Source organism: Elephas maximus, chromosome 1 (assembly GCF_024166365.1).
Source record: "Elephas maximus indicus isolate mEleMax1 chromosome 1, mEleMax1 primary haplotype, whole genome shotgun sequence".
Classification (NCBI taxonomy): domain Eukaryota; kingdom Metazoa; phylum Chordata; class Mammalia; order Proboscidea; family Elephantidae; genus Elephas; species Elephas maximus.
Genome location: NC_064819.1, coordinates 147,033,889 through 147,061,142, shown reverse-complemented (window position 1 = coordinate 147,061,142; position 27,254 = coordinate 147,033,889). Strand labels below are relative to the sequence as shown.

The following is a 27,254-nucleotide window of genomic DNA, read 5'->3' as shown; positions in this document are numbered from 1 at the left end:
TTTCAACTACCAGTTTTCCAGGTGAACACGTATAGGGCTTCTGGGTAGCTGGTAAGGTTCTCTCTGCTTTAATGGATATTATGTAGAAGGATGCTTGCCTCTTAACAATTCATTAAGTTGTACATTTGTTGTGCGTGGTTTTCTTATATTCTTTTGACTTATATTAAACAAAAAACCAAACCCGTTGTCATCAAGTTGATTCCGACTCAGAGAGACCCTATAGGACAGAGTAGAACTGCCCCATAGGGTTTCCAAGGAGCAGCTGGTGGATTCAAATTGCTGACCTTTTGATTAGTAGCCAAACTCTTAACCACTGTGCCACCAGAGCTCCATAGTAAGTAATACTAAAGTAAATTTTTACAGGAGGTTATTAAGATATTTAAAATTTTAAGTTTTAATATTTCTGTTTTTAAAGTTCCTTGTTAGACTTTCATAGGAAGTATGAAGGGGGGGATGAAGTATTAAAGATTTCCCCTGAGAGTCTAAATAACAGAGTTGCAAATAGCAACTAAAACTACAAATCAAAGAATCAAGTAAGCTCCACATGAAAGGATTAGTATTAGTCACATCAGGCATCTCCATCACAAGGGTATATGTAATAAGTGGACTATACACTGAAAATGCCTATCTGCATATGCTTCACATTGTTTTTGAAAGTATTTTACATATATATTTATCATATTTAATGAAAGACTGTGAATGTATGAGTGGAATTGATAATGGTATTTAAGTTCTCAATATATAAAAATGGTGCATTTTTTAAATTAAAAAATATTTAAGAATATGTAATGGAAGAATATGCGGTCCATTACTATAAAATCAAAAAAACCAAACCCAGTGCTGTTGAGCCAATTCCAACTCATAGCAACCCTATAGGACAGAGTAGAACTGATCCATTGAGTTTCCAAGGAGTGCCTGGCGGATTTGAACTGCTGACCTTTGGTTAGCAGCCATAGCACTTAACCACTATGCCACCAGGGTTTCCACCATTACTAAGTTGCCAATATACTGTTGAAAGTGATTTCTTCCTTATTTATGCAATGTCCATCCTATTTTGTTTGAGGAAACAATTTTCACTAGTGTTCATAAAAATGAAAGTATATTAAATTAATTGAGAATTTTTTTTTAATGCTCATGAAATTTTTTAAATGTTGACAGGTTCTGAAGTAAATTAAAATTACTCCTTTTTTCCCCCAGAGGTCTCTTTATTAGTATCCATGATAAAGGCCACATTGCTTCAATTCTTAATGCGTGGCCAGAAGATGTTATCAAGGTAAGTTATCAAATTTTTCCACTATGGCATATTCGTTCTTTTTCCTGTCCCATAAAACAGTTTAAAACATATTGACAATTATGATATTAGGTAGCATGGCTTTTCTAACGAATATTGCCTAATTTATGTCCCTTTTATATTTGCGAGGAGGGTTAATTTTATTCTGATGCCATTTAGATACTGTTTCCCCATCATTTCTATTCCATTTCTTACTATTTTCTTACTTATTGTAAGTGATAATAAATGTTGAAAATTGCAATAGCATCTGAATTTCTTTAAGCAAACTCCTTTTTCATATCTGCTGTATTTAATCATCCACTAAGGGGAACGTAAATAGGCCAAAACATTTGTTAATTTAATTCCCTCATCATTATCACCTAAAGAAGCTCATTTGACTTCCCTCTGTGTGTTAACTAATGAAAACAAAAGCAGCAGCAGTAGTATCTGACATTTGCTAGCTTTCTCTGTGTGAGGCACTTTACTTGGATTAACTTTTATAGTTATCATGAGCATTCATTGAGGAAAGAAAGGCACAAATGGTTTGTATACAGTGGTGCATGGTAGCGGTAGACATTGAATGCAGGTCCCAGAGCTGGCTCCAAAGGCCTTAAGTATGGTGCTCTCCCACCTTCCTTGACTAAGAAAGGTGAGACATGCATTTCTCCTCTTTGGCTCCCGTTTTCCTTTCTGTTGGATGCCTAGAAACTTTGTGGTATATTTCAGGGCACAGTTTGAGTAAATCAATTCTCTTCAGCAGGACAAAGTCACTTCTGAAGAGTGACTTCTTTAATGATCTTTTCTGTTTTCTCCCAACAACTAGACAGCACTGTCCACAGATTCTTAGTAACTACCCTAAGAAATGTATTCCATGAAGCATAAATGTCTGATTCTCCAAGAAGAAGGAAACTTACATTTTAACCAGAAATCTGGAGAAAATTTTAAGAAACAGTCAGTAGAGAGGGTAGACAGGCAGAGAGGTCTGCATATCACTGCAGTCATAATAGCTAGACAGTGAGCAGTGGTACTTAAGCAAGGGAATGACTTAATGTAAGTAATATTTGAGGAAGATTCATCTCAAGTTAGTTTTTAGAATGGTTTAGAGGGAAAAGGAGAAGATGGGAGCATTGTGTTCAGATAGGATATAATGGAAGTGCAGGCCCTGGGAAAAGAAAAGAAAAGAAGGGATGAATACAGGACACATGGTGAAGAAAAAAGTGTATGTGAGTGTCTGTGTGTGGTCAGGAGAACCCCTGTATACATAACACAGGGAGTCTTTATTCAAGTAATGCTCAGACAATAATTTATACACTGAGATTAATTTCTGGAACATACATCATTGACATGAACTGGGTATGTAACAGTTTTTTTTTCTGTCAGAGAATTCTTTCACTACTAAAATGTACTCTTTACTGTTGAAATATTAGGGAATTAATGCTACAAATATGCATTTGTAACAAGAAGGCATAAAACAGACGTAAGATATAAAATGACTCAAAACCAATTTTAAAAAATTACTCAAACTACCACCTATATAACTTCTTGCCATCGAGTTGATTCTGACTCATATCGGCCCTATACGACAGAGTAGAATTGCCCCATAGGGTTTCCAGGGAGCAGCTGGCGAATTTGAACTGCGGACCTTTCGGTTGGCAACCAAATGCTTAACAACTGCTCTCCTAGGGCTCCTCAATTTAAATATCCATGGCATAATTATATAATTAAATGAACAGCCCAGGAAAGACAGAAGAGCTTGAGGAATAAAACTTATAAAGAAAAGAAAAAGAATAATGGTTACACTTTCTATTTAAGACATATACTCAGTTTTTTATAGATGTACAGTCAAAAATAAATGAGAATGCTGTGTCATTTTAAGTGTTTTTCAAAAATGATGAAAACCACAAGTAGCAACTCTGAGTTTAATTTAATGAGAACTGGAACATACTATATAAATTAAGTTTTATTTAGATCATTACTAAGTTATAAGACAATATTAATCTCAAATCCCTGTCACATAGAAAAATATTAATAAATACATCTAAGCCAATTGGATATTTATTGTATAAGGAATATAGCCACAAAAATTTGTTATCAATGATACATAAAATTACCTCTACTTATGATAAGTATCAAACCAAAATTACCCATTGCCATAGAGTCAATTCCGACTCAAAAGAGACCCTGTAGGACAGAGTAGAACTGCCCCATACAGTTTCCAAGGAGTGGCTGGTGGATTCGAATTGCTGACCTTTTGATTCACAGCCAAGCTCTTAATCACTGCACCACCAGGGCTCCATGATAGGTACAGTAAACAAAATAATGATGTTTATTAGATATACTTTTGAAGTATTTTGAATTTGAAAAATTTGACTTTAAAAATTTAAAAAGCAAAGTTATACTTCTCTCTATAAAAATAGTATTTATTTATCTTTCTAAGGAGCCCTGGTGGTGCAGTGGTTAAGCACTTGGCCTCTAACCAAAAGGTTGGCGGTTCAAACTCACCAGCAGCTCTGCAAAAGAAAGATGTGGCAGTCTGTTGCCGTAAAGATTACAGCCTTGGAAAGCCTATGGGACAGTCCTCCTCTGTCCTACAGAGTCGCTATGAGTTGGAATTGACTTGATAGCAATGAGTTGTTTTTTTTTTTTTTTTGGTTTATCCTTCTTATCTTATATCAGAGCTAACTAACCTAATCGTATCAGGTTTTCCCCTCCAAAATCGTATAAAAAATTGATTCATTTGCAATAGACATGGGAAATTTTCCAAAGATAAATTATATAGAATATGCAAAAATAATTTCTCACCTAACTCTCTAATATATTTATTTTAAGACAGTTCTTCATAATATAAAAAAACTAAAACTCATTGCTATCGAGTCGATTCCAACTCATAGCAACCCTATAGGACAGAGTAGAACTGCCCCATAGGACTTCCAAGGCTGTAATCTTTATGGGAGCTGACTGCCACATCTTTCTCCTGTGGAGTGGCTGGAAGGTTTGAACTGCCAACTTTTCAGTTAGCAGCATAATATAGGTGAACAGGAAGTTAAGGGATAATATCTAAAAAATACATTTTAAAATATGTTCTGCAAAATAGTATAATGGAAAGCACCATACTAGGAGTTAAGATACTGGGTTCTGGTTCTTTAATGTTAACCAGTTGAGTCACATTAGCCAAATTATTTCAATTATCTGAGCTTCAGTGTCCCAATCTATAAAATGAGAGGGATGGACTAAATGTTCTATAAATTCCCTTATACTTCTAAAATGCTATGACTCTATATTCATTATTGATCATGATTACAATAGTGATAATAGCTACCATTTCTTAAGAATTTGTTATGTTCTAGGTACTGTTTTCTTTACATATCATAATCTTATTTAATCAAATCATTGAGTTATTCAATTAACTAATGATTATTGATTACTTACTATGTGCCAAATGCTGTGTTAGGTATAAAAAAAACCAAAAAATCAAACCCAGTGCCGTTGAGTTGATATAGGACAGAGTAGAACTGCCCCATGGAGTTTCCAAGGAGCACCTGACGGATTCGAGTTGCCGACCCTTGGGTTAGCAGCTGTAGCACTTAACCACTACACCACCAGGGTTTCCGGTGTTAGGTATAGTGGTAGGCAAAATAGAACTGGTTCCTAATTAAGTTTATTCATTATTCTCATTTTTCAGATAAGAAACTGAGGGGTAAATTCATCAGCTTATCTAAGGTCAAACAACAGGAATTTTTCCCAGGCTTCACTGATATGAAGAATGTAGCAGTTTGCAGAAAACCTAATAAATTATGTTTTGCTTAGGTTCCTATATTGGCCATGAATCACAGAATAAAGATGTTAGATGCGTTAGTTTCAGTAGTCATATCAAACTACATAGAATTAAAATCTCCACATGATTAACATGTATGCTTTATAGATATTTAAACTGATTAGAAATAAACTAAATAAAATTCATTAAATGCAAGAGGAGTAGGTGGCTAAACTAGGCATGTTTCAAAGATGGCAGAATAATGTCTAGTGGTTATAGGAGCTGAAGAGGATGGGACAACATTGTTGTGAAAATGAGAAGATAGTGCCAGAATATATAAAGAGAAGAGGTATAAACTCTTCAGTCTACTCAGAAATCATGTAATATTTAACTATGGGTCCTTCTGTAATTGTACTCAAAGTAGGTAAGACTAGTCACAAAACTGCCCTAAATTTTACTTTGGTTCCCAATTATTTCCCTGCACCCTTCTCACTTGCCCCTTTTGACTGAATTATGTGGGTTTGAATCTTTATGTGCATACCCTCTCTTCTTTTTTCAATAGCTTAATTAGGTATACTCTTTAAATTACATGTGTGTATTCAATTTAAAAAATATATATCAAATTTATTTCTCTTTCCAATTCTCCCATACTTAAGAGCACATAAAGTCTTTTCCATGTATATTCAATTTATATTTTGTAACTGCTTAGTATTTCATTATATAAGTATCAACTTCAGAAATAGAGAGGAGGAATTGCACCTCAGGATTTATGAAAAATCTACATATTAATAGATATTTTGTCTTTTTTCTTCTAGGCTGTTGTGGTGACTGATGGGGAGCGTATTCTTGGCTTAGGAGACCTTGGCTGTAATGGGATGGGCATCCCTGTGGGTAAATTGGCTCTGTATACAGCTTGTGGAGGGATGAATCCTCAAGAGTGTCTGCCCGTCACTCTGGACGTGGGAACAGAAAATGAGGTAAACAATTTAAGTTAATAAGACAGCTATTCACCCTAAAAAATGAGACCAATTCTTAATTTTTGAGCTTGTACCAGGGTCTTCATAAAATTTGTTCATTTCTCTCTGGCTCTTCCTCTCCTCAATCCCCATTCCCACCTCCCTCTACCCCAACTCTTGTAAGAAAATGTTCCTTTCTCTTATCCTTTTACCTTTAATCTTGTCTCAGCTTTCTTATTGTTTTATTATTCTTAGATAAATATTAACACCATTAAACTATAGAGTATATGTTATACTTTAAAATATAGTCTCTTGTTTTAAAATATTCTTTTCATACTATATAGGAACCAATCCACAGGATTTATTAAAATTAATTAGTTTCACATCTTCTTGTTCTAAAAGTCTCTATAGAACCTGATGTACGTAATTTGGGATTTAGCATTTCTTGTTCCTCCATTGATTTTTTATTTGTACCAGTATATCAAGTAGTGCATATTTTCACTCAATCTTTATTGCAAATATTTAGGACTAGGTATGAGTGATTCCAAAGAAAAAAACCAAACCTGTTGCCATCAAATCAATTCCTACTCATTCTTTTTTTTTTTTTATGTGTGATTCCAAAGAAAACAAACCAAACCTGTTGCCATCAAATCAATTCCTACTCATTGTGACCCTATAGGATAGAGTAAAACTGCCCCATAGGCTTTCCCAGTTTATCATCTTTACAGAAGCTGACTGCCACATCTTTCTCCTATGGAGCAGCTGGTGGGTTTGAACCACTGACCTTTTGGTTAGCAGCCGAGTGCTTAACCACTGAGTCACGAGGGCTCCTGTTACTAGGAATTATAGATGAAATTTTCTGAAATAGAAATCAGAATAATAGTCAGTTAAGGGTAACCTTTTTAAAAAAGTTGTTTACAAATTTCAGACCTACATCCAGGATAAATACATCATCAAATGAGACTGTGATACTTTAACTAAAAATGTATACTTTTTACTGTTGTTTTCTTTATTCCTTTGTAATTTAAGATGTAACTTTTGGCTTGGTAATAATATGAAATATATTTTTGTGCTCACAAATATAATAGCAACTTGAACAATTCTTATGTTCTTTAACCTATAATAAAAAGTTCTAATACTTCATCTGTACACAAGTGCTCATTTAACCATTACCAAGCATACGTTTTGATAAAATTATATTGCTTATCTACCTTTTTTCTTTTCAACCTCGATAGAAATGGCTTAGAAATGATTAAAACTGACTTCTTAAAACTCTAATATATTCTCTTTTTAAACATTCTTTTGTGCTAGATCTTTCCATGTGCATATATATTTTTTTTTCTTTATTGTATATCTGTTGAAATGAAATAAAGTTTAGAAATCACAAAATCTGTAGTACATCTTAAAAATTTTAGAGAGGGGTAAAGAGTGATGAAGCAGTATGAAGCACACATGCAAGAATTTAAGAGTTTGGTTCATCCATGTTTAACATGTATCTTTACTTCATACCTTTTTATTATTGAATAATATTCCATCATATGCCTATCCATTTTATTTACACATACATCGGTTGATAGATATCTGTGTCGTTTGCACTTTTGACTATTATGAATAACACTTTATGAAGCTTTGTGTACAAGTTTTTTGTGTGGACATATGTTTTCAGTTATTTTGGGTGTATTCCTAGAAGTGGAATTCTGGGTTATATGGTAATTCTTATGTTTAACTTTTGTGAAACTGCTAAACTTTTCCAAAGAAACTGCACCATTTTACATTTCCACTTGCAATGTATAAGAGTTCCTTTTTTTCCCCATGTCCTCACCCATACTTGTTGTTTTCCCTTCTTAAAAAAAAAAAAAAAATCATAGTTATCCTAGTGGGTGGTACAATGGTTAAGAGCTCAGGCTGCTAACCAAAAGGTCGGCAGTTCCAATCCACCAGCTGCTCCTTGGGAATCTAATGGGGCTGTTCTACTCTGTCCTGTAGGGTCACTGTGATTTGGAGTCAACTCTACAGCAATGAGAGTTTTTTTTTAGTGGGTGTCTAGTGGCATCTCATTGTGATTTTGATTTTCATTTCTCTGATGACTAAGGACACTGAGCATCTTTTCATGTGCATATATATTTTTTTCTTTATTGTATATCTGTATATCTTCTTTGGAGAAATGTCTATTTGAATCTTTTACCCAATTATTTATTTATTTTGTCTTATTTGCTTTTTTATTGTTGAGTTGTAAGAGCTCTTCATGTATTTTGGATAGTAGACCCTTACCAGATATGTGATGTGAATTATTTTCTACCACCTGTGGATTGTCTTTTCACTTTCTTAATAATGTCCTTTGATGCACAAAGTTTTTAATTTTAAGGAAGTCAAATTTATCTGTTTTTTGTTTGATTGCTTGTGCTTTTGGTGTCATGTCAAAGAAACTATTGCCTATCCAAGGTTGTGAAGATTTACAGCTATATTTTCTTCTAATAGTTTTAAAGTTTTGGCTCTTGCATTTACATCTTTGATCCATTTGGAGTTAATTCTGTATGTAGTATGAGTTAGTGGTCCAGAGCCATTCTTTTGCATGTGGCTATTCAGTTGTCCCACCTCCATTTATTGAAAAGACTTTTTTCCCTGCTGAATAGTCTTGGCACCCTTGTTGAAAAATTAATTGAGCAGCTACGTATGGGTCTATTTCTGGATTCTTACTTCTATTTTGTCGATCTATATATCTATCTGGTCTTTGGTCACTGGTATTCATGCGTCAAATCTATTCTTCAGGGGGTCTCTAAATTCAGGTGGGATGTACTCAAGGTAATATTTTGGCTCTCGTGGACTTGCTCTGACGCATTGTGGAATGACATCAAGGACATCATACATGAAGAAAGCAAGAGGTCATTGAAAAGACAGGAAAGAAAGAAAAGACCAAGATGGATATCAGAGGAGACTCTGAAACTTACTCTCAAACATCAAGCAGCTAAAGCAAAAGGAAGAATTGATGAAGTAAAAGAACTGAACAGAAGATTTCAAAGGGCATCTCAAGAAGACAAAGTATTATAATGACATGTGCAAAGAGCTGGAGATGGAAAACCAAAAGGGAGGAACACACTCGGCATTTCTCAAGCTGAAAGAACTGAAGAAAAAATTCAAGCCTCGAGTTGCAATAGTGAAGGATTCTATGGGGAAAATATTAAACGACGCAGGAAGCATCAAAAGAAGATGGGAGAAATGCACAGAGTTGTTATACCAAAAAGAACTAGTCGATGTTCAACCATTTCACAAGGTGGCATATGATCAGGAACCAATGGTACTGAAGGAAGAAACCCAAGCTGCCCTGAAGGCATTGGTGAAAAACAAGGCTTCAGGAATTGAAGGGATATCAATTGAGATGTTTCAACAAACAGATGCAGCACTGGAGGTGCTCACTCGTCTATGCCAAGAAATGTGGAAGAGAGCTTCCTGGCCAACTGACTGGAAGAGATCCATATTTATGCCTATTCCCAAGAAAGGTGATCCAACCAAATGTGGAAATTATAGAAAAATATCATTAATATCACACGCAAGCAAAATTTTGCTGAAGATCATTCAAAGATGGCTGCAGCAGTATACCAACAGGAAACTGCCAGAAATTCAGGCCGGTTTCAGAAGAGGACGTGGAACCAGAGATATCATTGCTGATGTCAGATGGATTCTGGCTGAAAGCAGAGAATATCAGAAGGATGTTTACCTGTGTTTTATCGACTATGCAAAGGCATTCGACTGTGTGAATCGTAACAAACTATGGATAACATTGCAAAGAATGGGAATTCCAGAACACTTAATTGTGCTCATGAGGAACCTTTACATAGATCAAGAGGCAGTCGTTCGGACAGAACAAGGGGATACTGATTGGTTTAAAGCCAGGAAAGGTGTGCGTCAGGGTTGTATTCTTTCACCACACCAATTCAATCTGTATGCTGAGCAAATAATCCAAGAAGCTGGACTATATGAAGAGGAACGGGGCATCAGGATTGGAGGAAGACTCATTCACAACCTGTGATATGCAGATGGCACAACCTTTCTTGCTGAAAGTGAAGAGGACTTGAAGCACTTACTAATGAAGATTAAAGACCACAGCCTTCAGTATGGATTGCACCTCAACATAAAGAACACAAAAATCCTCACAACTGGACCAAATGAGCAATATCATGATAAATGGAGAAAAGATTGAAGTTGTCAAGGATTTCATTTTTCTTGGATCCACAATCAACAGCCATGGAAGCACCAGTCAAGAAATCAAAAGACGCATTGCATTGGGTAAATCTGCTGCAAAGGACCTCTTTAAAGTGTTGAAAAACAAAGATGTCACCTTGAAGACTAAGGTGCGCCTGACCCCAGCCATGGTATTTTCAATCATATCATACGTATGTGAAAGCTGGACAATGAATAAGGAAGACTGAAGAAGAATTGACGCCTTTGAATTGTGTTGGTGAAGAATATTGGATATACCGTAGACTGCCATGCTGTCTTAGAAGTACAGCCAGAATGCTCCTTAGAGGCAAGGATGGCGAGATTGCATCTTAAATACTCTGGACATGTTGTCAGGAGGGATCAGTCCCTGGGAAGGACATCATGTTTGGCAGAGTACAGGGTCAGCGGAAAAGTGGAAGACGCTCAGTGAGGTGTATTGACACAGTGGCTGCAACAACGAGCTCAAGCATAGCAAGGACTGTAAGGATGACTCAGGACCGGGCAGTGTTTCTTTCTGTTGTGCTTATGGTCGCTATGAGTCGGAACTGATTCAATGGCACAAACAACAACAACAATATATCTATCCTTACGTCTGTACTGTACTGTCTTGACTATTGTAGCTTTGTAGTAAGTTTTGTAATTGGGGAATATGAATCTTTCAACTATGTTGGTCTTTTTAAGATTGTTTTAGCTATTTTGGGTTTCTTGCATTTCATATATATTTTAGGACCATCTTGTCAATTTCTACAAAAAAGGAAGTTGGAAATTTGATAGTTATTATTCCCTTGAATATATAAATCAATTTGTCAAATATTGCCTCTTAACAAGGCTAAGTTTCCAGTCCATTAACACGGAATGTCTTTCCGTTTATTTAAGTCTTTTTAAATTTCTTTCAACAATGTTTTGTGATTTTTCAGTGTACAGGTCTTGTACTTATTTGATTAAATATATTTTTAAGTATTTTATTCTTTTTGATACTATTGTAAATTGAATTGTTTTCTTTATTTTTTGGACTGTTCATTGCTAGTATATAGGGATACCAGTGATTTTTGTATATTAATCTTGTATCCTGCAATATTACTGAACTTGTTTATTAGTTGTTTTTCTGTTTGTGGATTCTTTATACTTTTTCCACTATGTTAGATCATATAGCCTACAAATAGAAGTAGCTTTACTTTTTTCTCTTCAATTTTGATATCTTTTATTTATTTTTCTTGTCAAGTTGCCATGCATAGAACCTTTAATACAAGATTTAATAGAAGTGGTGAGATTGCACATACCTGTCTTGTTCCTGATTGTAGGGACAGAGCTTTCAATCTTTAACCATTAAATATGATGTTTACTGCAGTCTTTCCTAAATGCTTTTTATTGTTTTGATGACATTCCCATCTATTCCTAGTTTATTCAGTAAAGTTTTTTTCCTTTTAATCATGACAGGATGTTGGATTTTCTCATATTCATTTTCTGCCTCCATTGAGATGATCATGTCATTTTTTATTTTATTCTATTAATATGATGTACTACATTGATTGATTTTGGTAAATCAACTTTGCTTCCTGGGATAAATCCCACTTATTCACGGTATACAATCTTTCTATATGCTGCTGGATTCAGTTTGCTAGTATTTTGTTGAGAATTTTTATATCTATATTCATAGGGAATATTGGCCTTCAACTTCCTTTTCTTGTGGTGTTTTTGTCTGGTTTTGGTATCAAGGTATTACTGGCCTCATAAAATGAGCTGGGAAGTGGTCTCTTCTATTTTTTGGAAGAGTTTGTGAAGGATTGGTGTAAATTTTCAAATCTAATTCTGAGCTTTCCTTTGTGGTAAGGTTTTTTTGTGTGTGTTTTTTGTTTTTACACTAAATCTCTTGTTATAGGGCTATTGAGATTTTTTCTGTTTCTTCTTGAATCATTTTTGGTATTTTGTGTCTTTCTAGGAATTTGCCCGTTTTGTCTAGGTTATCTAATTTGTTGACATACTATTGTTCATAGTATTTCCTTATAGTCTTTCTTTCTGTTCAGTCAGTAGTAATGGCTCCTCTTTTTGTTTTTGATTTTAAATAATATGAGTCTTTTTTCTTGGTTAGTATAGCTAAATGTCGACTTTGTTGATTTTTTCCAAGAACAGTCTTTTGTTTATATTGATTTTTTCTGTTTTGTCTATGTTCATTCTAATCTTTATTGTTTCCTTCTTTCTACTTGATTTGGGTTTAATTTTCACTACTTTTTCTAGTTTCTTAAGGTGAAGGACTAGGTTACTGATTTGAGGTCTTTTTTAATATAGGCATTTACACTTATAAAATTCCTTCTCAGCATCGCTTTTTTTGAATCCCATAAGTTTTGGTATGTTGTGTTTCCGTTTTCTTTCATCTGAAAGTATTTTTTAGTTTCTCTTTTGATTTCTTCTTTGATCCATTGGTTATTTAGGAATGTGTTGTTTAATTTCTAGGTATTTGTCAATTTTCCAAATGTCCTTCTGGTATTGATTTCTAATTTCATTTCATTGTGGTCAAGAATATACTTTGTATGATTTCAACCCTTTTAAATTTATTGAGACTTGTTTTATGATCTAATATACAGTCTATCCTGGTTAAGTATTCCATGTGCACTTGAGAAGAATGTATATTTTTCTCTGTTTGGGAGGAGTGTTCCATAGATATCTATTAGGTTCAGTTGATTTATAGCATGTTTTTGTCTTCTACTTTCTTGGTGATCTGCTGTCTATTTGTTCTATCCATTATTGAAAGTGGGGTATTGCAATTTCCAGCTATTATTGTTGAATTATCTATTTCTCTCTTCAATTATGTCAGTTTTTCCTTCATGTATTTTGGGGTTGTGTTTTTAGGTAGAGGTTTATTTCATACTTAGTAATATTTTTTAATATAGATATAAGTGGTCCTCTTTTTACTGAACATTTAAAGAAGAATTAATATCAATCCTTCATAAACTCTTTGAAAAAATAGGAAAGCAGGAAACACTTCCCACCATTTTTTTATGAGGCCAATATTGGTCTGATACCAAAACCAGGCAAAGGATTTATAAGAAAACTTCAGACTAGTATCCCTTAATACAGAGATGTAAAAGTTCTCAGTTAAAACTAGCAAGCTGAGGGCAACTCCTGTCCAAAAGCAAGATGAGAAGGCCAGAAGAGACAGGAACTGGACAAACAGACGCAGGGAACCCAGGGCGGTAAGGGGGAGTGTGCTGCCACATTGTAGGTATTGCAACCAATTTCACAAAACAGTATGTGTATAAGTTTTTGAATGAGAAATTAACTTGAGCTTTAAACTTTCACCTGAATCACAATTAAAGAAACACAAAAACTAGCAAACTGAATACAGTAACATATAGATGTAGGTGGTCAGAACTTTATTTTACAAGGCACCCATGGACCTAAGTTTTTCTTCATTGTCATTTCTCCATCCAAGGGTTTTATCTTCATTCACATGGTCCAAGTTACTTTTATTGTGTCTGCATTTCAGGCAACAAAAAGGAAAAAAAAAAAAGAGGAGAGCACATTCCATACATTTAACTGCATAATCTAGAAATCGAACACATTACTTCCTTTCACATCCTATTGGCCATGTCATATCTAGCTGCAAGGGAGATTGAAAAATGTAGTAGTAGTCATACTGTGTGACCATAAGCCTAGTTAAAATTCTATAAGAAAGCAAATGTAGATACCGGAGGACAACATTCTGTTAGAGCACATAGGCCCTATTCAAAATACTTGTATACTTGTGGACCATTTTTTCAGAGTCCATGCAAAGAATACACAAGGATTTAAGAGGCAAACACCAAAAATGGAAAATAGGTCTAAATTTTAATGATAAATTAAGTAGGGCTCAATTTTAAGTTCAAATAAGATAGTTGGTCATTCAAACCTGTAAGGAAATATATTTCATGTGCTATATTTTTTATATAAACTATTCCAGAATACATAAAAATTGACAGTTTCACATTTTATTTTATGAAAAGAGCATAACCTTGATATCCAAACCTGATTTAAAAAATCACATAACAAGAAAATGTTAGTGTCATGTTTACTTATGCTCCCAGCTGCATCACTTACTAGCTGAGTAATCTTAAAAAAGTTATTTAGCTTCTTTGTGTTTCAGTTTCCTTGTGTAAGGTGATGTTAATATTAGTATCTACCTCATAGAGTTGTCATTATTTAATACACTTATACTGCTTAGAATTACAACTGGTGTTATTGGGAGCACTTAGTAAATGTTAGTATTAATGAATATAAATGAATAAGCAAAAATCCTTTATAAAGTATTGGCAAATTAAATTTTACAGTTCAGTTTTTAAAAGATATAAAATATCATGTGCTAAACCTAGTAGCAACGTCATAATTAATTATAATATATCAGAGGCATTCTTATAAAAGACAGGACATCTGCTATCACCACTATTCATTTTCATTGTTCAGAATGTGCTAACCTGAGCAATAAGACAAGAAAACCAATGGGGTGTAACTGGCTGAAAAGACAAGACCATTATTTATAGTTAACATTATTATCTACCAATGGAACCAAAGAAAATCAACTAAAAAATAATGTAACCAAATTAGAGAGAGAGAGAAAAAAAAGTGGTTGTATATAAATATAGGTAATCCCTGACTTTATGATGTATTTGAGTTACGACAAGCTGTGCTTAAAGACCATCTGTTTTTGTTTTTCTTTTTGTATATCTTATCATTAGTAATATGTACTACATACAATGTTGGCGCACATAATTTGCTGATGTTGCCATTTTCATGCCAACCCCCAAAGACAAATGAAGATCCGGTTTAAAAAGATACTGATAATAAAAGGCAATAATAATGAAAACAAAAAAAAAGAGAAATTTGATTTATGTCGGAAACAACTTTCGGCAGAGTTGTCAGAACGGAATCTCATCGTAACTTGGGAACTACTTGTGTTTACAACTCAACAGCTTTCCTATGTACTTGTGATAATTAACAAAAATTATCTCATTTACTGTGGCAACAGTGTTTAATTCTGCTACTGTTACATGGTGTTCATGTCTAAGCAAATAAAATGTAAGATTTTATTTGGCTTATCAGAGGCATGATTAAAAATAAAAAGGATCTGTTTACCTTATCCTTTTTAAAAACTAGTAGAGGTGTGTTTATTTATATATAAATATATTTATTAAGCAAAATATATTTTCATCTTTTACTCCGCTTTCTCTTAATTTTATTGATTTTGGACCACACATATCAACTGTATTCATTAGCAACACAGTACTTACATTTCAGAGTAAGAATAGAGGTTATTTGAGATTCTAGGTTAACTTTTCTGTTGCTTAAAATAGATAGAAGTGCTCCAACACATGGCTTTTTCTTTCTGTTGTGAGTTACTGGAGTTCAAAATATATTAGAAATATTCTAACTTAGAAGCCATCTAAATTTTTAATGGTCACTCTTCATTAATGTCTAATGAAGAACAGAAAATAATACTTGGAATGAAACTAATTGCCAACTCTAAATGTTATTTTATTCATTCTGACATCTTATTCATTTTCTTTATTCTGGCACTGCAGCGTTACTGAGAAGACCAGAGTAAAACTGTATTAGTGAAAATATGGCTGAGTTGATTGGTTTGTGTAAGATGTAATGGTGTTTTTATGTCACCACACTTAAATGTGGGAAACTGCTTTCAGTCATAACACTCCTATAATAATACTTTTTAATCTTATTTCTTTTATGAATCTCTGTCCGTTTTTACACTTCATAATAAAAATTTAAAAACTAACTGATAAAAGCACTTTATTTATTATCTAGATTTTTAGAATAACCTAGGAAGCTTTAAAGAAAACTTGATCCCTTTTTATATAAATTAAATACTTTTTCCTCTTTTATCATAAATAGCCATATTGAGTTGAATGGCCATAAAAATAGAAAAGAAATTAGCAGACAGTTGATAAGACAGCCCTCACTTGTTCATATTTGCCTGATTTCTTAAATTCTACCACTTTCATTTAAAGGAATTTTAAAGAACAAAGAACTGAACCTAAGACAATGAAGTGGTTGGCTAAATAATACTTATTCTTTAAGCTAATAATGCAAAACATTAATTTAGATGAAATGTTTGTATTCTCATCTCATCTTTCAATTGTTGATTCACAGCCACATTTTCTATAAAATTCACTTCTACTACCTGAAGAAAAATTTCTTCAGTTGTCCGGAAAGAACATGCTATGTTTAATTCCATTTTCTTTCTTTTTTTCTGGTCACAAAATTTTTTCATAGTAATTTTATTTATGATTTGTCTATTTTTCTTTGTGTAAATGACCAATATCTTGTTATTTGACTAAAAATAATGTGAGTACATGTTCCTTGGGTTCCCTCCTGCACTTCTGGGCATTATTAGATCTTAAACTGAAGAACTGGATCGTGCATTATGTGGTCAGCCTTTAGGAGGGCATGGGCAGGCCAAGATGGTGGAATAGTCAGAGGCTTCCTGTGGTCTCTCTTACAACAAAGACCCGAAAAAATAAGTGAATCAAGTATATATGACAATCTAGGAGCCCCGAACATCAAAGACAAAGTTGAGGAATTAGACTGAGCAGCAGGGAGAGAGAGACAGTTTAGAAGCAGTGAAGAAGTGCCAGACCTGACCTAGCTGGCACCCTGCAGGCTGGACTGTTTCGTGCAATGTGGGCTTATGCAAAAGGTAGCGCTTGCAATGTATTTTACAGCATTGGGAGAAACCAAGTGATATAGAGTTCGCAAAAGCCCCTGGAACCAGGGGGAAGTGGCACTGGATCTGCAAAAGTTAAGTGCAGTAGATGGCGGACTAGGCAGACGCTACCTCGGATCCCTCTTACAACAAAGACACGGAAAAACAAGTGAATCGATCACATACATAACAATCTACGAACCCTGAACAACAAACACAGATTTAGAGACGGAGAACGAACTAATACGGGGAAGCAGCGATTGTTTCCAGAGCCTGGAGCCAGCATACCAGTCAGGTACGGCACAAGCACAGAGACCTGCTCCACCCCCCTGAACTAACCCCGGGAGGGGGACTAGCCGGTTCCACGGGCGGCGTGGGACGCAGCCGTTAGGAGAAGTCCCCGGGAGGCAGTGACTGATCTTGGAGCAGAAAGAGCAGCACCCGAGCCGGGGAACCGTCCCACAGGGATTTGGACTGCACGCAGGTACGCCATAAACACGGAGAGTTGCTCCACCCCCTGAACTAACCCCGGGAAGGTGACCATCCGGGTCGCGCGGGCGGCATGGGACGCAGCCGGTAGGAGAAGTCCCCGGGAGGCAGCGACTGGTATTGGAGCGGGGAGAACAGCGTTCCAGCCGGGACACTCGGTCGCGGCACAAGCACGGGGAGCTACTCCACCCATCTGAACTAACCCCGGGAGGGGGCCCACCTGGTTCACGGGGGCGGCACGGCCACGCGGCTGGAGGGACGAGAAGTTCCCGGGAGGCAGCGACTGATTTTGGAGTCGAGAGTGCACCGTCCCAGTAGGGGAGCCTTGACGCTGGGCGTGGGGCTGGAAGCGGAGGATCTGACCGTGACTCCAGCGGGCCAGACCCCCCGGGGGCAATCTCCACACAGACAGCACACATAGGCGACGCGCCCGCGGGAATCTCAGATATAATAGTCATTCCAAACAAGACAAGCAACTCTGGCTATATTCTGAGGTGCTACTCTCCTATCTCTCTGTTCCCTCCCCCACCCTCCCCAGGCGGCTTCATTAACATCTGAATAGCCTGAGCCAGAGGGAGAACTCTGATAGGGATCTGACTGCAGTTTTTTTTTAGCGGATTTTCTGGAAAAACTAGTTTCCCAGTGATGGCTCGGAGACAACAATCCATATCAAACCACTTAAAGAAGCAGACCGTGACAGCTTCTCCAACTCCCCAAACAAAAGAATCAAAATCTTTCCCAAATGAAGATACAATTTTGGAATTATCAGATACAGAATATAAAAAACTAATTTACAGAATGCTTAATGATATCACAAATGAAATTAGGATATCTGCAGAAAAAGCCAAGGAACACACTGATAAAACTGTTGAAGAACTCAAAAAGATTATTCAAGAACATACTGGAAAAATTAATAAGTTGCAAGAATCCATAGAGAGACAACATGTAGAAATCCAAAAGATTAACAATAAAATAACAGAATTAGACAACACACTAGGAAGTCAGAGGAGCAGACTCGAGCAATTAGAATGCAGACTGGGACATCTGGAGGACCAGGGAATCAACACCAACATAGCTGAAAAAAAATCAGATAAAAGAATTAAAAAAAATGAAGAAACCCTAAGAATTATGTGGGACTCTATCAAGAAGGATAACCTGCGGGTGATTGGAGTCCCAGAACAGGGAGGGGGGACAGAAAACACAGAGAAAATAGTTGAAGAACTCCTGACAGAAAACTTCCCTGACATCATGAAAGACGAAAGGATATCTATCCAAGATGCTCATCGAACCCCATTTAAGATTGATCCAAAAAGAAAAACACCAAGACATATTATCATCAAACTCGCCAAAACCAAAGATAAACAGAAAATTTTAAAAGCAGCCAGGGAGAAAAGAAAGGTTTCCTTCAAGGGAGAATCAATAAGAATAAGTTCAGACTACTCAGCAGAAACCATGCAGGCAAGAAGGGAATGGGACGACATATACAGAACACTGAAGGAGAAAAACTGCCAGCCAAGGATCATATATCCAGCAAAACTCTCTCTGAAATATGAAGGCGAAATTAAGATATTTACAGATAAACACAAGTTTAGAGAATTTGCAAAAACCAAACCAAAGCTACAAGAAATACTAAAGGATATTGTTTGGTCAGAGAACCAATAATATCAGATATCAGCACAACACAAGGTCACAAAACAGAACGTCCTGATATCAACTCAAATAGGGAAATCACAAAAACAAACAAATTAAGATTAATTAAAAAAAAAAATACACATAACAGGGAATCATGGAAGTCAATAGGTAAAAGATCACAATAATCAAAAAGAGGGACTAAATACAGGAGGCATTGAACTGCCATATGGAGAGTGATACAAGGCGATATAGAACAATACAAGTTAGGTTTTTACTTAGAAAAATAGGGGTATATAATGAGGTAACCACAAAAAGGTATAACAACTCTATAACTCAAGACAAAAACCAAGAAAAACGTAACGACTCAACTAACATAAAGTCAAACACTATGAAAGTGAGGATCTCACAATTTACTAAGAAAAACGCCTCAGCACAAAAAAGTATGTGGAAAAATGAAATTGTCAACAACACACATAAAAAGGCATCAAAATGACAGCACTAAAAACTTATTTATCTATAATTACCCTGAATGTAAATGGACTAAATGCACCATTAAAGAGACAGAGAGTCACAGACTGGATAAAGAAACACGATCCATCTATATGCTGCCTACAAGAGACACACCTTAGACTTAGAGACACAAACAAACTAAAACTCAAAGGATGGAAAAAAGTATATCAAGCAAACAATAAGCAAAAAAGAAGAGGAGTAGCAATATTAATTTCTGACAAAATAGACTTTAGACTTAAATCCACCACAAAGGATAAAGAAGGACACTATATAATGATAAAAGGGACAATTGATCAGGAAGACATAACCATATTAAATATTTACGCACCCAATGACAGGGCTGCAAGATACATAAATCAAATTTTAACAGAACTGAAAAGCGAGATAGATACCTCCACAATTATAGTAGGAGACTTCAACACACCCCTTTCGGAGAAGGACAGGACATCCAGTAAGAAGTTCAACAGAGACACGGAAGATCTAATTACAACAATCAACCAACTTGACCTCATTGACTTGTACAGAACTCTCCACCCAACTGCTGCAAAATATACTTTTTTTTCTAGCGCACATGGAACATTCTCTAGAATAGACCACATATTAGGTCATAAAACAAACCTTTGCAGAGTCCAAAACATCGAAATATTACAAAGCATCTTCTCAGACCACAAGGCAATAAAACTAGAGATCAATAACAGAAGAACGAGGGAAAAGAAATCAAATACTTGGAAACTGAACAATACCCTCCTGAAAAAAGACTGGGTTATAGAAGACATCAAGGAGGGAATAAGGAAATTCATAGAAAGCAACGAGAATGAAAATACTTCCTATCAAAACCTCTGGGACACAGCAAAAGCAGTGCTCAGAGGTCAATTTATATCAATAAATGCACACATACAAAAAGAAGAAAGAGCCAAAATCAGAGAACTGTCCCTACAACTTGAACAAATAGAAAGTGAGCAACAAAAGAATCCCTCAGGCACCAGAAGAAAACAAATAATAAAAATTAGAGCTGAACTAAATGAATTAGAGAACAGAAAAACAATTGAAAGAATTAACAAAGCCAAAAGCTGGTTCTTTGAAAAAATTAACAAAATTGATAAACCATTGGCTAGACTGACTAAAGAAATACAGGAAAGGAAACAAATAACCCGAATAAGAAATGAGAAGGACCACATCACAACAGAACCAAATGAAATTAAAAGAATCATTTCAGATTATTATGAAAAATTGTACTCTAACAAATTTGAAAACCTAGAAGAAATGGATGAATTCCTTGAAAAACACTACCTACCTAAACTAACACATTCAGAAGCAGAACAACTAAATAGACCCATAACAAAAAAAGAGATTGAAACGGTAATCAAAAAACTCCCAACAAAAAAAAGTCCTGGCCCGGACGGCTTCACTGCAGAGTTCTACCAAATTTTCAGAGAAGAGTTAACACCACTACTACTAAAGGTATTCCAAAGCATAGAAAATGACGGAATACTACTCAACTCATTCTATGAAGCCACCATCTCCCTGATACCAAAACCAGGTAAAGACATTACAAAAAAAGAAAATTATAGACCTATATCCCTCATGAACATTGATGCAAAAATCCTCAACAAAATTCTAGCCAATAGAATCCAACAACACATCAAAAAAATAATTCACCCTGATCAAGTGGGATTTATACCAGGTATGCAAGGCTGGTTTAATATCAGAAAAACCATTAATGTAATCCATCACATAAATAAAACAAAAGACAAAAACCACATGATCTTATCAATTGATGCAGAAAAGGCATTTGACAAAGTCCAACACCCATTTATGATAAAAACTCTTACCAAAATAGGAATTGAAGGAAAATTCCTCAACATAATAAAGGGCATCTATGCAAAGCCAACAGCCAATATCACTCTAAATGGAGAGAACCTGAAAGCATTTCCCTTGAGAACGGGAACCAGACAAGGATGCCCTTTATCACCGCTCTTATTCAACATCGTGTTGGAAGTCTTAGCCAGGGCAATCAGGCTAGACAAAGAAATAAAAGGTATCCGGATTGGCAAGGAAGAAGTAAAGTTATCACTATTTGCAGATGACATGATTATATACACAGAAAACCCTAAGGAATCCTCCAGAAAACTACTGAAACTAATAGAAGAGTTTGGCAGAGTCTCAGGTTATAAAATAAACATACAAAAATCACTTGGATTCCTCTACATCAACAAAAAGAACACCGAAGAGGAAATAACCAAATCAATACCATTCACAGTAGCCCCCAAGAAGATAAGATACTTAGGAATAAATCTTACCAAGGATGTAAAAGACCTATACAAAGAAAACTACAAAGCTCTACTACAAGAAATTCAAAAGGACATACTTAAGTGGAAAAACATACCTTGCTCATGGATAGGAAGACTTAACATAGTAAAAATGTCTATTCTACCAAAAGCCATCTATACATTTAACGCACTTCCGATCCAAATTCCGATGTCATATTTTAAGGGGATAGAGAAACAAATCACCAATTTCATATGGAAGGGAAAGAAGCCCCGGATAAGCAAAGCACTACTGAAAAAGAAGAAGAAAGTGGGAGGCCTCACCTTACCTGACTTCAGAACCTATTATACAGCCACAGTAGTCAAAACAGCCTGGTATTGGTACAACAACAGACACATAGACCAATGGAACAGAATTGAGAACCCAGACATAGATCCATCCACGTATGAGCAGCTGATATTTGACAAAGGACCAGTGTCAATTAACTGGGGAAAAGACAGCCTTTTTAACAAATGGTGCTGGCATAACTGGATATCCATTTGCAAAAAAATGAAACAGGACCCATACCTCACACCATGCACAAAAACTAACTCCAAGTGGATCAAAGACCTAAACATAAAGACTAAAACGATAAAGATCATGGAAGAAAAAATTGGGACAACCCTAGGAGCCCTAATACAAGGTATAAACAGAATACAAAACATTACCAAAAATGATGAAGAGAAACCCGATAACTGGGAGCTCCTAAAAATCAAACACCTATGCTCATCTAAAGACTTCACCAAAAGAGTAAAAAGACCACCTACAGATTGGGAAAGAATTTTCAGCTATGACATCTCCGACCAGCGCCTGATCTCTAAAATCTACATGATTCTGTCAAAACTCAACCACAAAAAGACAAACAACCCAATCAAGAAGTGGGCAAAGGATATGAACACACATTTCTCTAAAGAAGATATTCAGGCAGCCAACAGATACATGAGAAAATGCTCTCGATCATTAGCCATTAGAGAAATGCAAATTAAAACTACGATGAGATTCCATCTCACACCAACAAGGCTGGCATTAATCCAAAAAACACAAAATAATAAATGTTGGAGAGGCTGCGGAGAGATTGGAACTCTCATACACTGCTGGTGGGAATGTAAAATGGTACAACCACTTTGGAAATCTATCTGGCGTTATCTTAAACAGTTAGAAATAGAACTACCATACAACCCAGAAATCCCACTCCTCGGAATATACCCTAGAGATACAAGAGCCTTCATACAAACAGATATATGCACACCCATGTTTATTGCAGCTCTGTTTACAATAGCAAAAAGTTGGAAGCAACCAAGGTGTCCATCAACGGATGAATGGGTAAATAAATTGTGGTATATTCACACAATGGAATACTACGCATCGATAAAGAACAGTGACGAATCTCTGAAACATTTCATAACATGGAGGAACCTGGAAGGCATTATGCTGAGCGAAATGAGTCAGAGGCAAAAGGACAAATATTGTATAAGACCACTATTATAAGATCTTGAGAAATAGTAAACCTGAGAAGAACACATACTTTTGTGGTTACGAGGGGGGGAGGGAGGGAGGGTGGGAGAGGGTTTTTTTATTGATTAATCAGTAGATAAGAACTGCTTTAGGTGAAGGGAAAGACAACACTCAATACATGGAAGGTCAGCTCAATTGGACTGGACCAAAAGCAAAGAAGTTTCCGGGATAAAATGAATGCTTCAAAGCTCAGCGGAGCAAGCGCGGGGGTCTGGGGAACATGGTTTGCGGGGACTTCTAAGTCAATTGGCAAAATAATTCTATTATGAAATCATTCTGCATCCCACTTTGAAATGTGGCGTCTGGGGTCTTAAATGCTAACAAGCAGCCATCTAAGATGCAGCAATTGGTCTCAACCCACCTGGAGCAAAGGAAAATGAAGAACACCAAGCCCACATGACAACTAAGAGCCCAAGAGACAGAAAGGGCCACATGAACCAGAGACCTACATCATCCTGAGACCAGAAGAACTAGTTGGTGCCCGGCCACAATCGATGACTGCCCTGACAGGGAGCTCAGCAGAGGACCCCTGAGGGAGCAGGAGAGCAGTGGGATGCAGACCCCAAATTCTCATAAGAAGACCAAACTTAATGGTCTGACTGAGACTGGAGGAATCCCGGCGGTCATGCTCTCCAGACCTTCTGTTGACACAGGACAGGAACCATCCCTGAAGACAACTCATCAGACATGAAAGGGACTGGTCAGCGGGTGGGAGAGAGACGCTGATGAAGAGTGAGCTAATTATATCAGGTGTACACTTGAGATTGTGTTGGCAACTCTTGTCTGGAGGGGGGATGGGAGGATAGAGAGAGAGGGAAGCCGGCAAAATTGTCAAGAAAGGAGTGACTGAAAGGGCTGACTCAAGACGGGGAGAGTAAGTGGGAGTAGGGAGTGAGATGTATGTAAACTTATATGTGACAGACTGATTGGATTTGTAAACGTTCACTTGAAGCTTAATAAATGTTATTATAAAAAAAAAAAAAAAGTTAAGTGCAAACATCTAACCTACCACACAGGATCAAAATAACTCTTCCCCCTTTGGGAAGTGCCTCTCATCACCTCACTCTACCCCTCCCAGCTGTGCTCCTGTACCTGTCTGGCAGAGTTCATTTGTTGCCATGCCCCCTGAGCCGGAAGTGGGACCCCTCATGCTAAGTCAGTCTCCCGGCATTTGGGATGGAACGAATAAACAAATGAATGAAAAATTAAATTGCCAGCTCCACTGAAATGTGTCCTCAGGACTAACTGCGCCCAAACCAGTCTCAAGGCTTTAAAAAATCACCACACCCCCCTAAACTGGGAACTCAGGGCAGGCACTGCCCCTTTGCCTAGGCACAGGCACAAGAGGTCCACAGACTTTGAATGCCTTTCACCCCTGCCTAGACCTGTGTGGGCCCATTCAAAAGCATAGGCCCTCATTAGCATAGTATAGTAAGGTCTATACCTAAAGCCTATTTTCAACTGCAGTAGCTAAGGGGGAGTGGCAGATTCATGACATTTGACATCACCCCGCCCATAAAGCTGGGTCCTTCCCACATCAGGCATCTGAGGATTGGCAGCTTCACCCACTACAACTAGTCACCTACAACAGGGGTCTGAGAATAAATGGTGCCTCCCAGTCCTTACAACCAACAGCACTGGATACCCAAAGCCCAGCTGCAAAACCCACCTACCTACACACTCTAGGGAACAGGGACATGCCTTCCACCTAGGCACTCAGGGGCACCTATCAGCCCCCATCTTGCTCAGGACATAACTCCCTACAGCAGCCAGATACCTGTGCCTGCTCTAATCACCCCTAAGTAGCCCTGCCCATCTAGGATGGCAGGTTAGAGCCTGTACCACACACTCAGTGATAGACAACGTGCGCACCCAAGCTGAGTATATACAAGAAAAGTAAATGGACTCCTGGGGTCACATACCTAGTAGCCGCTCTAACTACCTGGTGACAGGACTTGAGAGCGTCAAAGATGCCCATAGTCAAAGTAGCTCATGCCCAGCCTATTTGGACATATCAAAACAAAACAAAACAAGAAGCAAGGACACAGTAAACAAACATACAATAAATAAATATAATAACCTCCAGATGGCTTGGAGACAATAAAAAAATAGTCGGTATCAAATCACATAAAGAGGCAGAACATGATGGCTCCAGCAAGCGACCAAAACAAAGAACAAGGAAACTTCCCGGAGGAAGGGAAAATCTTGGAATACCAAAAATCGATATACAGAGCTCTTCAAGAGATCAGGAAGGAGATCAGGCAAAACCAGACTAAGCCAAGGATCACGTAGACAAAGCAATAGAGGAATTCAGGAAACCTATATAAGAGAAAAATGATGACTTTAACAAGTTCCTAGAATCCATAGAGAGACAGTAAATAGAAATCCAAAAGCTTAACAATAAAATTTCAGAATTAGACAACTCAATAAAAAGTCATAGGAGCAGAATTAAGGCAACGAAAGTCAGAATTGGTGAGATTTTAGATAAAGCACTTGACACCTATTCATTTGAGGAAAAATCAGATAAAAGAATTAAAAAAAAAAAATGAAGAAACCCTAAGAATTATATGAGACTGCATCAAGAGGAATAACCAACAAGTGATTGGAGTACTGGAACATGGGGAGTAACAGAAAATAAAGAGAGAATTGTTGAAGATTTGCTGGCAGAAAACTTTCCTGATATTGTGAAAGACAAGAAGGTATCTATCCAAGATGCTCATTGAACCCCATACAGAGTAGATCCCAAAAGAAAGTCACCAAGACATATTGTAATCAAACTTGCCAAAGCCAAGGATAAAAAGAAAATTTTAAGAGCAGCTAGGGATAAATGAAAAGTCACCTGCAAAAGAAAGTCAATAAGACTAAGCCCTGACTACTCAGAAATCATGCAGGCAAGAAGGCAATGGGATGACATATATAAAGCCTTGAAGGAAAAAAATTACCAGCCAAGAATTATATATCCAGCAAAACAGTCTCTTATATATGAAGATGAAATTAGGGCACTTCCAGATGAACAGAAGTTAAAGGAGTTTGTAAAAACCAAACCAAAATTACAAGGAATACTAAAGGGAATCCTTCAGTTGGAGAATCAATACTATCAGATAACAACCCAAAACTAGAACACAGTACAGAACAACCAGATATCCACCCAGATAGGGAAGTCACAAGAATAAGTCAAAGCTGAAACACTGAAAATAGAGAAACAGACATCAGTATGTAAAAGATGACAACATTACAATAAAAAAGAGGAATTAAATGATGTACACATAGAACTTTCACATGGAGAAGAAGTTAAGGTGGTAACGAGAAATAAAAGATTCCTTTGACTTAGAAAAATAGAAGTAAATTTTAAGGTAACCACAAAGGAAACTAACAAATCTACACATCAAGATAGAAAAGGAGGGCATGGGCAGTATGAGTAGGAGAACTTTGTCTCCGCATGGTCTTTGTTTACTAAACCATTGCTTCAGAGCTCAGCTTTTTAGTTTGTGTGTGTGTGTGTTTATTGTACTTTAGATGCAGGTTTACAGAACAAACCAGTTTCTCTAAATAACTAGTACACATATTGTTTTGTGACATTGGTTGCCAACCCCAGCACATGTCAACACTCTCCACTTTTTTTTTTAATTTTTATTGTGCTTTAAGTGAAAGTTTACAAATCAAGTGAGTCTCTCACACAAAAACTTATATACACCTGGCTACATACTCCCAATTGCTCTCCCCCTAATGATACAGCCCACTCCCTCCCTCCACTCTCTCTTTTCATGTCCATTCCTCCAGCTTCTAACCCCCTCTACCCTCTCATCTCCCCTCCAGGCAGGAGATGCCAACATAGTCTCAAGTGTCCACCTGATCCAAGAAGCTCACTCCTCACCAGCATCCTTCTCCATCCCATTGTCCAGTCCAATCCGT

The 27,254-nt window shown here is 36.7% G+C and overlaps 1 protein-coding gene across 2 annotated transcripts in view; it reads left to right on the top strand.

Annotated features, from left to right (window-relative positions):
- ME1 (malic enzyme 1) overlaps positions 1 to 27,254 on the top strand; it is a 244,408-nt gene that overhangs the window by 96,064 nt on the left and 121,090 nt on the right. For both annotated transcript variants that reach the window (XM_049896434.1, XM_049896442.1), the window contains 2 exons: positions 1,198 to 1,273; positions 5,840 to 6,001. In XM_049896434.1, the coding sequence (XP_049752391.1) occupies positions 1,198 to 1,273; positions 5,840 to 6,001 (238 nt within the window). The remainder of the gene's footprint in view (positions 1 to 1,197; positions 1,274 to 5,839; positions 6,002 to 27,254) is intronic.